The sequence below is a fragment of the Acromyrmex echinatior genome, chromosome 5 (assembly GCF_024713525.1).
Source record: "Acromyrmex echinatior isolate Ae372 chromosome 5, ASM2471352v2, whole genome shotgun sequence".
Lineage (NCBI taxonomy): Eukaryota > Metazoa > Arthropoda > Insecta > Hymenoptera > Formicidae > Acromyrmex > Acromyrmex echinatior.
In genome coordinates this window covers 3016208-3028716 of record NC_141856.1, presented here as the reverse complement: position 1 = coordinate 3028716, position 12509 = coordinate 3016208, and the positions used below count along the sequence as shown (strand labels likewise).

The 12509-nt window shown below is 40.3% G+C and overlaps 1 protein-coding gene across 1 annotated transcript; it reads left to right on the top strand.

Annotated features, from left to right (window-relative positions):
• The first annotated feature begins 545 nt into the window (after positions 1 to 545).
• On the top strand, positions 546 to 9128 carry LOC147909674 (uncharacterized). Its single transcript, XM_087406441.1, has 2 exons — positions 546 to 7528; positions 7838 to 9128. The coding sequence occupies exon 1, from the start codon at positions 602 to 604 to the stop codon at positions 2840 to 2842; it is 2241 nt and encodes a 746-aa protein (XP_087262567.1). The 5' UTR covers positions 546 to 601; the 3' UTR covers positions 2843 to 7528; positions 7838 to 9128.
• The last annotated feature ends 3381 nt before the right edge of the window (positions 9129 to 12509 follow it).

The window sequence follows — 12509 nt, the reverse complement described above, 5'->3', positions numbered from 1 at the left end:
GACAAGATGTGGGCGGACTTCGAAAGGCACCACAAACTTATTCGAGCACATTACAAGGAAGCCTTCAAACAGAGTGAGTACAACACGTCTCAATTCGTCGATTCCGCCGAAAACACGTACGTGCAGCTGCGCGGCCTGCTGAGCGAGTACCTGGCAAAGCTCAAAGCTGAAAATTCGAGTACAGCTCCTCCAAGTGAACCGGGAACCGATTGTTCTACCAAGTCGGCGCTGCCGCGCTTAAAATTCCGATCGTTTGTGAGCAATTCCACGGACTTGCCAAACCATGACACGTTGCTGGACTTTATCACAAGGAGAACGCTAACTCTCAAAGCCGCCAAACCAAAATCGCTCAAGGTCTCCGACAACCCGTCGCGATCCGCCAAGTCGCATCACGTCAAGAAACACACCGAGTCTTTCCAATGCGTCCTATGCAAGGGTAAGCACCACGTGATGATGTGTGAAGAATTCAAGAAAAAATCCGCGGCCGACCGCAAGGCCGTCGCCAAAACTCACAAGCTGTGCTTCAACTCTCGGCTCTCATAAATTCGCGAAGTGCCAGTCGACGAGGACGTGTGCTACGTGCCAGTCTCGTCACCACTCAATGTTACACGACGCGTACGTTTCATCGAAACCTCACGAGGTCAGCTCACTGTCGGCGGTGCGCCGCGACGACGACCACAAGGCTACCTTGCTCGCAACTGCGCGAGTTTCCGTCGCTGATCGTCACGGCAATCAGCATACCACACGCGGGCTCATCGACCAAGGTTCGGAAACCTCATTAAAATCCGAGGCTCTGGTCCAGCGCCTACGCTTGCCACACTCTCGATCCGCAATCGAAGTCATCGGCATCAACGGCAAAAGCTCCGGGCCCAGCAGGGGAAAGATGACTCTCAAGGTGACCTCGTTAACCACAGGGACCGACTTCAAAGTCGGAGCCTTTATTCCGCCACGTCTTTCGCTTTACCACGGCTCTCACGCCAGGATCAGAATGGAGGAGCCACATCTAAAGGGGCTCCAATTAGTTGATCCGGACTACGCAGCGAACGACTCGATTGAGCAACCTTTTGGAGCGGAGGTATGCTCAATCATTCTCGAGGGTGGTCTCCGCAAGGGAGGCCCCCAAGCGCCTATCGTTCAAAGGACACAGCTCGGCTGGATCTTATCGGGAGGTTGCGACCAAGTAACCAACTCAGCACAGCGCCACTCGCCTCAGTGCACCTCAGATCATGAGTCAGCCAACCTTGTGCACCGCTCAACCGCCGATCACGCCGATGGTCAACTCGCCGATGACGATGGACCACGTTTCCCTCGAGGCGCAAATCCGTTACGACCCGACTGCTGCGTCGACGATGTCGCAACCGGAGCGCCTGAAAAGGACGACGCTATCGCTCTCCAAGAAGAGCTCCGCAACCTCTGCACGGCGGGCGGGTTCTCTCTCCGAAAGTGGGCCGCCAACTGCCAGGAGCTTCTTCGCGACATTCCGTCTGAGTACAGTCTCACCAGAGACTCGAGGTCGTGGGAACTAGAGAACCACTCAACGCTGGGATTGCGCTGGTATCCAACCAGGGACGAACTCGCCTTCTCTGTTCCTCCTCGCACCGTCGTCGCGTTCACCAGAAGAAGTCTGCTGTCGGAGACCGCTCGATTCTTCGACCCGCTCGGATGGCTGGCTCCAGTGACCATTCAAGCAAAAATTCTCATGCAGTCGGCCTGGCTGCAGCAGCTAGAGTGGGACACATCATTGCCGTCAACCATCGCTGGAAAGTGGAAGCGGCTCTGGGAAGAACTTCCATTGCTTGAGAAGCTCAGAGTCGGCCGCTGGCTCGGCACCGGCGACACGAGCTCTCAATTCGAATTGCACGACTTCGCAGACGCATCCGAAAGAGGTTACGCCGCTGTGAAGTATCTCCGCATCACCGCAAACCACCAAACGAAGACTCTATTGTTGACAGCCAAAAGCAAGGTCGCGCCGATCAAACCTGTTTCTCTCCCGCGACTTGAACTCTGCGCCGCCACCGTACTGTCAAGTGTACTCGTGCACACGCGCTCTGTGCTAAAACTAGTTGCAACGCCAGTGATCTTGTGGTCCGAATCCAAGGTCACGCTCCACGGAATTCGAGGTCACGTCTCCCGCTGGATTCCACAAGTCCAAGCAGTGGTCAAGCGATGGCTGCATCAGTGCGTGACATGCACACGGTGGAGGGCTGCCACTCCGCAACCAAAGATGGGAAACCTTCCTCCAGGAAGAGTGACTCCCGCACGACCATTTCTTCACGTGGGCAGCGACTACGTCGAGCCTATCTTCATCAGGACGAGCAAAGGGCGTGGGCACAGCGCTCACAGGGCGTTCATCGCTGTCTTTATCTGTTTTAGCTCCAAGGCCGTTCCTCTTGAGGCTGTTTCAGCTTACACCACCAACGCTTTTCAGACTGCTCTCCGTCGATTTACATCTCGCCGAGGACTGAGCACGGACATCTACTCCGATTGCGGCACCAATTTTTTGGGCGCCGACCGACAACTTCGTGAGATGCTCCGAGCCTCCTCGTCACGCGAGTACTTAAATACTCTGGCTACCAGACCGAAATGGACCAAGGATGCTTTGCCACCACGCCTTGGATCGCTATGCATCATTCGCTCCGAGCTCTCGCCGCCAAATAAGTGGCCTTTGGTGCGAGTCACGCAGCTACATCCTGGAGACGACGGCGTAGTGCGGGTGGTCACAGTCAAAACCGCCTCATCTGAATTAACTCGTCCTTTGGTCAAATTAGTTTTATTGCCAGAAGAGGCTAACGCGTTTATCTTGCACGCTAATGCGACAAATGTAAAGAAGAGCTTGAATTAATCGCGCGTATTTTCGTGAATCATCCTTTCAATGTTATTTGTCATATAACTCTCGTTTACGGTTCAAGTTCTTCCACGAATTCATTGTATTGTATCGCTTGTTATGTTTTCGCGTTTACAGTTTTTGTAATCTCTATACGGAACCTCATACACATATCGTCACGGAGATGACGAGGCGGGTGGGATGTTCGAGATCGGTAATTCGAAAGAAAAGCAAGAATTCTTTCAGTCGATCGACATTAATTGTCATTGAACGCATGCACAAATTGAGCTCGTGATTTCATCTCAAACATGATTTTAATCCTCGTTGAAATCATCAAATTCGTCGTTCTTTGTTCTTTTTAAAAACAATTCGTTACACGCAAACAAGTTGTCGTTACCGGCAACGGACAATCGAAAGTTCTAGAACGATTCAATTCGCGCACGCGAGCGCCGCGCTCCGACGAATACGTCACGCGCTGTCACCAATCCCACGCACGGATTTTCTGTCGCGCATGACTGTTACGTTGAACGTCGCTAGAAAAGAATCCAAAGCGCCAATCAATTTTGTACACCTAATGCCACGTAATAATTACGATTGTGGCAAATTTTTATTGGATTTTTCCCAAAAGGGAAAGCTCAGATCGAAAGCAATAAATGCCTCGATCTCGCCGTCCTCCTCCTTACTTCCAAAAAGTTCTTAGAGTTCTTAGAGTCATAGTCGCGCTTCGTAAAATCGCCGTGCTAACCGTTTAGTGAAATCGCTATAACCGAATCTTTCGAGAAGCTTCGAGGAAAATCGCCGAGATTTTCCATCACCGCGATTCCAAGCTCAATTTGGAAAAGGTGACCGCATTTAATATTCTGTTAATCTGATCTTTAATTAATTATATCTTTTGACTTTGTAACTGAATACATTAAAGAAATTCTTTTGTTAAATTAAATGAAACGGAGTTCTCTTCACTGTCGTGCATCATATCAACCTTGTGCCGTTTTCTCACTCGAATCTGTCCGCGCGGTGCGCTCTCGCACATTTTCTGGTATCTGAACTTTATTTTTTTAAATTGCGGAAAAATTATAAATCAAATCTGTTTGCTTTTCTAAGTTGATACACATTTGGTAAAAAAAATATGACGTTTTTTTCAATCCGTTTGAGAATGACAGTTGTTTATGTCAGTGAAGATTTTTGTATGTGATGATTTTTATCGAGCAAAAAATTTATTTGAAATTTTGTGTTATGAACGAAATTTCCTTCACAAAAGTATTCAAAATGTTGTAATCATCGCCATAAGCTTTTTGCGACATTTGGGATGTGTTTGTGAACGAAATTTTGTTCGTAATTCGCAAAATTTCAAATACACAAATGTGTAAATTCTTTGCTCAATAGTTTTCGATAAAAATCGTCGCGCACAAAAATCTTCACTAATATAAACAATTGTCATTCTCAACAGCTTGAAGGAACGCCACGATTTTTTTACCAAATGTGAAGGACATGTGTACCAACTTAGACAAGCAAATAGATTTGATTTACAATTTTTCCACTTTGAATTAAAAAAAAATAAAGTTCGGATATTTTTTGATCACAGATTTCCCGGCTGCAATGACATATATAATATTTTCGTCTATTACGTCCGTATGTTTGTCGCGTAGGTTTCATTTGTGTCCATTTTTCTTCGGAAATTATTAGTCGAAAACGTTTCATAGTTTTAGAAGTGGAAGTATTATTTAAATCAGTCAAATTAAACGAACTGTCTTTTGAAATGTCAAATGTATCTTTTTTATCAATGCAAAATACTTTTAATATGGCGCTGCATATATCGCTTCTATCATTTTTTAAAATCATATAAATATGTTTTAGACTAATATACAATTCATTATTTGCAAGCGTCACAGATATTAAAGTGTAGACAGTATGAGATGGTGAAAAAATTTTCTTCTTATTATCTATGGTTTTGTATTTTTATTAGAATATCGCAATTATTCTTTATCATACCTGTTAGAAATTTCTTAGAAAAAATTAAAAGTATGATGCAAAAAAGAAGATCTGGAGACATGGTAATGTCTCGGCGCATGATGTGAGACACTGCCGTATCTCCTTTAAAGATAATTTGAAAACTGTCAATAGTAATTAACTAGCGGTTATTGAACATAGTTATTTTAATGAATGAAAAATAGAAAATCAATAAGAAAATATAGCAGTAAGAATGAGAAATAAGATAAACCAATAAAGGAAATTTGTTAAGAAAACTTGTACATGAAAAAATCTCTAAGAAAAGACAAAAATTTAAGAATGATGAAAAAAATATTCGTTTATTGATATCTCAAACCTCCAAAACTCTACTTTGAATATCATTTCTCTTTCTCAGCTACTTCCCTGTTACGCTAGAGTCAACTGAAATGCGATTGACCATGGCGACACTGATGCTAGGCTGCCGGGCAAGAATGCATGCGCAAAACAAGTGATGTATACGTATGTTTCAGCCCATTAGACATAGCCAATGCTTTTAACTCCCTCCCGATTGGCCACAGTGCGCTAGAGGAGAAAAGTGTTCCGAAGTATCTCCAATGCGTCCTGGGGGACTACTTATCTAATAGGAGTCTGTCTTACGTAGATCGGGAGGCCCACTTTGTACGCTCGACTGTAACGTGTGAAGTTTCACAGAATGCGGTCGACCCTTGAGTCGACTCTGTGGAATATCGGGTATTTATGTTGCGGGTGTTGATTAGATGTTATGTGATCTGTTATGCAAACGATATCTTGGTAGTTAGAAATGTCGCACCCAACTTCACTCGCATATGGATCTTCTCAAAGGACGGATCCCTCACTACCAATAAGGTTTGCAAAACGGATCACAAAGCATGCGATCGGCAAGCGCAATCGCAATACGGAGTCATACCCAATATTCCGAAGGGTTTGATACTTGGATAGATTCGGTACTTGGAAGAATATATTCTTATGCAAAAAAATGGTTTGAATCTGCTAAGACACTGATGGACTTCATCATACTTATACTATGATGTTAACGAAATTACCGATTAGCTCATCTTATATTTATTTATAATAATGTTCCTTATATTTTATTTATAATAATGTTTCACTCTTAAGAATTTTATTTTACGTCTCAAGTCAAGTCTATTTGAGGTAAGTTACTCACATTTTTTAAGAATTGTCTCTTTACTATATATTGTTACGATTTTACAACTTTGTACAATACATCAGATTCCACTTCAATCTTGGGAAGACCTGATAATGACTCATCATTTTTTTTGCATAGGAGGAGAAAAATCTTCGCAATTCCCTCACTCGAGGGGAACACCCATCGAGAAGGGAAGATGCCCGACAGTCCGTAGGAGAGTCAGGTTTGCGTTCATTGACACGCTTCATGTATTTCACGCACTTTTTCAAGCATCTGACTTTCTCTTTTTATTATTGTAGGTTAGATTAGGTTATCGAAAGATTACTCCGTTTTGCACGGGCAAGCGTTACTTTTATTGGTAAGAAACTCAGAAAATTTATTGAAAATGGGTACTACATTTTATAGTGAAGAATCTCAAATGCTTTTTTAAATATAACGATTAGTAGGAAGGTTAATAAAGAACTGTTTAGGATCTTAAATATTATTTAGGATCTTAAAAACTAGTTTATTAGAGTCAAATCACTTATAATTTTATCAGAACTTAAAAATAATAAAAATGGACATTTCGACTAACACAGTCTTCTTCAGCAATAAATACAGTATATAATAAATAGATAGATAATGATTAACAAAGTAAAGGAGCTAAAAATAAATATAAAAGTAAAATATTACATTAAAAAGTAGAGATATACTAAATACTTTTTTAAATATAATTTAATTATGATCTTTAAATGCAATTGAATTATAATATTGTAAAAAATTGAGATTAATAATTAATAATAAATTTTATGTAAGTGTCCAGATATATGTACAGTCACTGGCGTTTATCTATGTTTATAGGATAGTTTTCGTAAAATTGGACATATATACAGCAATAGTGCTAATGTAGCCTCGATCTCCGTTATAATTACACTATGTACAATTTTACGGCGATCTGTATGTTTTGTACATTTCATATATTATAAAGTTATATTTTATATGTTTTGTTTAGCAAAAGTATGTTCATTGCATTTTTTGGAAGATTCGTTCATAGGATCAAAAAAGAAATAAAAAATCGCAAACAAGAAAATATTACATCTTTTACATAGTGCTCTACCAACTTTATTTTTAATACTAACAGAAGATAGGTATAAATGTTTCTACTCGAGGTAAATATTTCCTACTCGATAAAAATAAAATTTCAGAATGCTTTTCTAAAAATAAATGAGTGTGTAATAATAATCCGAATACATTAATTTCTCCAAAACGTACCATCATTGTTGAGTGTAAACTTTTCAGTTATATAATATATCAATAATGTATGATAAATGACACCAAGCATTTTGTAACACATTTCAGGACGAATACTATGAATTTGAAAATTATTCACCGAGAATTTGCACTGCAATCCAGACAAGTAGAAACGTAATGTAGTCGAGAATGTAGAAAGTAGCAGTGGGATTGATGCAATGAATCAACAATGCTTGCGGCAGCGTTATTTTCATGGTGAAAAATCCTTCCATCATGGTTACTTCTGATGACAGGAACGAAACTAATAGCATTGCAATAACACCAACAGTATGCTCTACAAGGTACATGGAACAATGTTATTTTTGGATCTCAATACGTTGTTACGTAATTTGTCTTCTGTGATCACATATAATGTAAAATTCTCATATGTCTTCATATCACTTTGTTAATTGTCAATATTACTTTCTATTTTATGTTTATATAGTAATCTGTGATTGAACGAATCATACCGAATCACTCGTACACCATCAGGTGCATTACACACATTCGGAACTTCAGTAAAACGTTTTCTAGAAGATACGCATTCATCAAGATATGATCGCTAAAACTTTAAGCATAATAATTACAATAAACACTGATTTTTTTTATAGATCACTGAAATGTATGTCATACACATACTACAGAAGAACGAGCACTTCAAGGAAGCACGAACATCATGGTAAAGTGCATTCGAAAAAAAAACATACTCCCCCAAAAAGAGCAGTAACATGTCACAGTATGAAAAATACCCCTTTGACACATACACAACGATACTCATATACAACAGTACTTATTTTATTATAGTTTATATTTGTTAAGAATATGAAGCAATTTTTCTCGTGAAATGCATGACTATAAACTTTACTATATCATTCGCTCTTAAATTACAAAAAAATGTATTTTTAATAAAAATGTTGTATATTGTGTTACGTCCTGTCCTCCGTAGAAATATAATTTTATTTTTCTTTTTTCTTCTTTTTTTTCGTTTCGCGCTGAATTATTTTTGGTTATGTAATTTCACATCGTCTATCTAAAGTGTTTTTACTAATTAATTGCGGATTCCTAGCGAGAGGCTTATTTGGCGTATTACTCTATCATGCCGACACCGCGTGGCACATGTGTCGCGTGAGTCAAGCAGGGTATCGAAGCACCCGTGAGGCGCGTACCGCGTGCCGATATATTACGATGAAATTCCAGGCAGGATAACTCCACGCGGAGTTAAGGAATCGTTCCCATATGTCATATCTTTATCATCCTACACGAGGAGTGATTTTAAGAAAAATTAATCCGATCGAAAACTTCAACACCTATAATCTCTCAGAACAATAATAAGTTATCACGTACTAATCACGGCCCGCAACGGTCGCTCATCGCTCCGAATCCTTAATGGGATTTCAGCCGCTTTGGCCAAGAATACTGTTAATTTTGAAGTCTCGCGTTATTTGTTTGATTTATTATCTTTTGGCCATCGTAATCGCCTTAATTAGCCTGAAACAAATAAGTAAATGCGAATTTGTCGCGTTAGTGAGCGCCGACCAATTGAGAGTTGGGGAAGGAGCAGCGCGAGCTACGGAGAAAGACCTAAAATTTAATTTGTTAATTACTTTAAAATTCCATCAATTAACGCGAACCTAATTTGATTCTTCAGTTCTAAATTGAATTCGTGGCAACTGTGCCGAATTTCAGCCCGATGTGTTTTCATATGAAAATTTTCTAAATTCAGCACGTATTGTCAATTCCGGGAAATTCGAGTTCCCCCTTTCTCCCGACTCGCGAGCGCCACCGACTGGCGCCTATATAAATGGGGCGAAAATCAAATCCAGAGTCATCATTTTTGATCGCATCATTCTGATCGATAGATCAGACCGAAACGCTGGCGGAATATCTCTCAATATATCACAATATAGTAAAAGAAAAGAAAAAAGTATGCATGTGTTGATTTCTTTCAAGCTTCTCTTTTCCTATATCCCTCGAGCTTGTAGGAGCTGCGCGACCCTTCCCTTTCTCCTAACGAGGCTAACCGCGCTCGTAGGAGCTGCTTAGTCCTCCTTTCCTAAATTGACCACTCGTAAGAGTTGCTTAGCTCACCTCCTTTTCCTACGACTAACCACGCTTGTAGGAGCTGCTCAATTCTTCCTTTCACTACTATTTGTTTCTTCTATAATTAATTCCTAATTCTGCTTTTCTAATGCTATTATTCTACCAACCGCTTTGGTAATTTAAACAAAAACATTTTCGGTAGAATGACTAACCAAAGGATCCGCGTCAATTTCAACATAACCAGTCAGCCAGTTCAGTAATTTAAACTTTAATATGGCGTTATATTCAACTTTTATTCAATCCATTCCTTCATCCTCTCCCGAAGGGTATGAAATGATGAAGCGGCTTGAATTGTTCGGATCCATCATTAAGCTTCTTATTAAATGAACACTAATCAATTTGACCTTTTGTTACTATTATAATTATTCATTGAACCATTAGCGATATTGATAGAATTTGAAGTACATTTTCTAAATTATTCAATCAATAATTCACTTCCTTATTGATAAAGAATAATGTTAAATTCCAATTATTAATCTAAAATTCTAAGTCAATTATAATAGATCAATTATCATAAAGGATTCCTATAGCATGCAATGACGCCGGCGCTAGCAGTCTTATGGTTTGCCACTCGACTTGAGACTCGCTTCTACTCTGATCATACCTCCCCTACTCTAATAAATACTCCGTCACTCTTTCAATGCTATGATCTGTCCGCGCGCCGCGCTGGACTGTCTCTCTCTCTCTCCCTCCCTCTTTTTTGCTGGTTCCTGCCCTGGGCGAACTTCTTTTTCAGGACCACTGTCGAGTGCTCTTTCTGCCCTGTGTAAGTTTTGGATTTTCACCTTTTTCTGGCTTTGATGTGGAATCTTTCTTTCTGTCTTCTTTCTGCAAATTGCTAAAAGTGGTTTCTGGAATTTTCGGCCTGCCTACCTTGCTGTTGTTTCTGCGTACGCTCTGGAACTTGGATGCGGTTGTATATGGAGAGGTGGATGATTCCTGCATTACCGATGGAAGGCGGAAGTGATACTGCGATACTGAAACGCGGCCTTATTAAATATCTACATCTAATATTTTAGCTAATAAAATTATATCTGAATCTATTAATATTTCTACGGTGAATGCGCTTAGAGTTATTATTGACAGGCATTATGAGCTGGCTGGTAGGATTATTTTAGCTAGCAAGGAGACTGCGGAGAGGAGAGGTCAGGTCGACATTTCGTTATGTGCCTGTAGTGATGCTTTCTTGGAAGTGTTTACAGTTCTTGTTAATTTGTTGGATGAGAAACTGATATAATGTAGATAACATTAAAAAGACTGTTCAAGAAGCCTTAATTGAACATAATAGAGTGGATCTAACAAACCGACAGGCTCATGATGGCGATTATGCAGGCTCGTATGCATCTGCAGTTAAATCTTGTTTGTCTAAAATTTATGTGTCTCGCAGCCCGACTTTAGAAGTGCCTAAATTCATCAGCTTTTTGTGATGCTTGATGAGAAGCATGCTGTTGAATTTGCATCTTCACGAGACTAAGAGTACTTAGCATACTTAAGCCGGCTTAATGTGCTCTTAAGGTCAATAAAATTGCGTATGCTCCGAATAAGAGCATAAGAATTGAAGCAAATAGATCAGACCTCGCGAAACTGAGGTTCTCAACTTTTTCGTGACCTCTGATTATCACATAATCTGCACGAGAGTGGCTTAGACTTAAAGTGATGGACACTATGATTGACCTTCCTGTATTCTCACTATTCAGGTGGGATCGAGTGGGCAGGCGGTGGGGTGGTTTTTTATTATCGTAGCTACTTTGGGGCATCTTTTCTTATTCTGACGCTAGATGCTCTGGGCGGCTTGAATTTTTGATCGCTGAAATGCAGTTTCGATCTGCGTCGAGTCTTCTGTTGGGTATATAGACCGCCTAATACAAAGTACTTGTGAATTTCAAAATAAATTCCTGGATTTTTAAACAAATTATAAGCACTCTATCATTTTTTGTGATTTCAATGCCGATATGCTTACTGATACGTACGACAGCATGCGATGACAGTTAAAAAACTTCATTGATTCAGCAAATTTGTATTGTATACCACATCGAGCAACGCATTATTTGAGAGACTCCAATACCTTACTCAATCTCTGTATAATTAATGATACTACGAAGGTGAATGACTATGGCCAACATAGCTTTTCTCTCGGCCCACGACTTGATATATGTCCGACATAGAATCAAGGTTCAGCGACACTCGATACGATTTGTAATGTGCCGTAATTTTAAATTCTTCAATGAGTAGGTCTTTCTCTCAGAAGTGCGTAGTCTAGATTGATCGTCGTTATTTGAAGAAAGGTCCATAAATCAAAAGGTAGACATTCTAAATACTAAACTGCTCACCTGTTATAACAGGTATGTATCACTGCAAAGAGTTCTTTATAAAAGTGCTCCTGCCCCATGGATCACTCCGGAACTTAGGTCATGCGGGATTGGGATCTTCCTTGCCAGGAGGACGCAGAAGATGTGATAGCCACAGCTATCAAAGCTTCAGGCAGCTCCGAAATAGAGTGCAAATTGCAGTGAGAAAGGCCAAAAGTGACTATTATATGTCAGCATTCAGTGGCTCCAAAACCTTTGTTGAGATCTAGGGCAAGCTGAGGCAACTTAGTCTTGTGAAAGCCAAGAGTAATGACTCGCAGCTTCGATTTACTGGATGAACTTAATGTACATTTTGCTCAGACTGGCGGATGAATCACCAACGATATGGATCTTGAATGGGCAATAGATTTTGACGAGAGTAAATTTTACTGGAATTATGTTACTTCGATGGGCATCGGTAGAGCACTTGGTTTGGTGAAATCTAACGCGGTTGGCGTTGATAAAGTCTCCCCTAAGCTGAAACTTGTTGCACGTATGTTACGTAGGCTGCTGGAAAAGTTTCTGCAAACAATATGAAAAAAAACATGTAAAATTCGATAAATGGCTTTATTATTTTTCGAAATATTCGCCTTTAAGATCGATACATTTTTGCATACGCTCGAATTTTCGAAGCATTTTTCCTCCACTCTGAGGCTGTAATCTCAAAAATCAGTGTACGAAATGTTTCACGCATTTTTTTTAATGTTTGGGAACAAAAAGAAGTCATTAGGTGATAAATCAAGTGAATACGGATGAGTCATCAAGTGAATACAATGAGTCATCAATTCGACATTTTTACTGGATAAAAAAATTAACGGTTTGACGTGTTGTGACA

What these genes read in the sequence shown, in the direction of transcription:
- LOC147909674 (XM_087406441.1), top strand. Translation starts at nt 602, where the DNA reads ATGTTACACGACGCGTACGTTTCATCGAAACCTCACGAGGTCAGCTCA.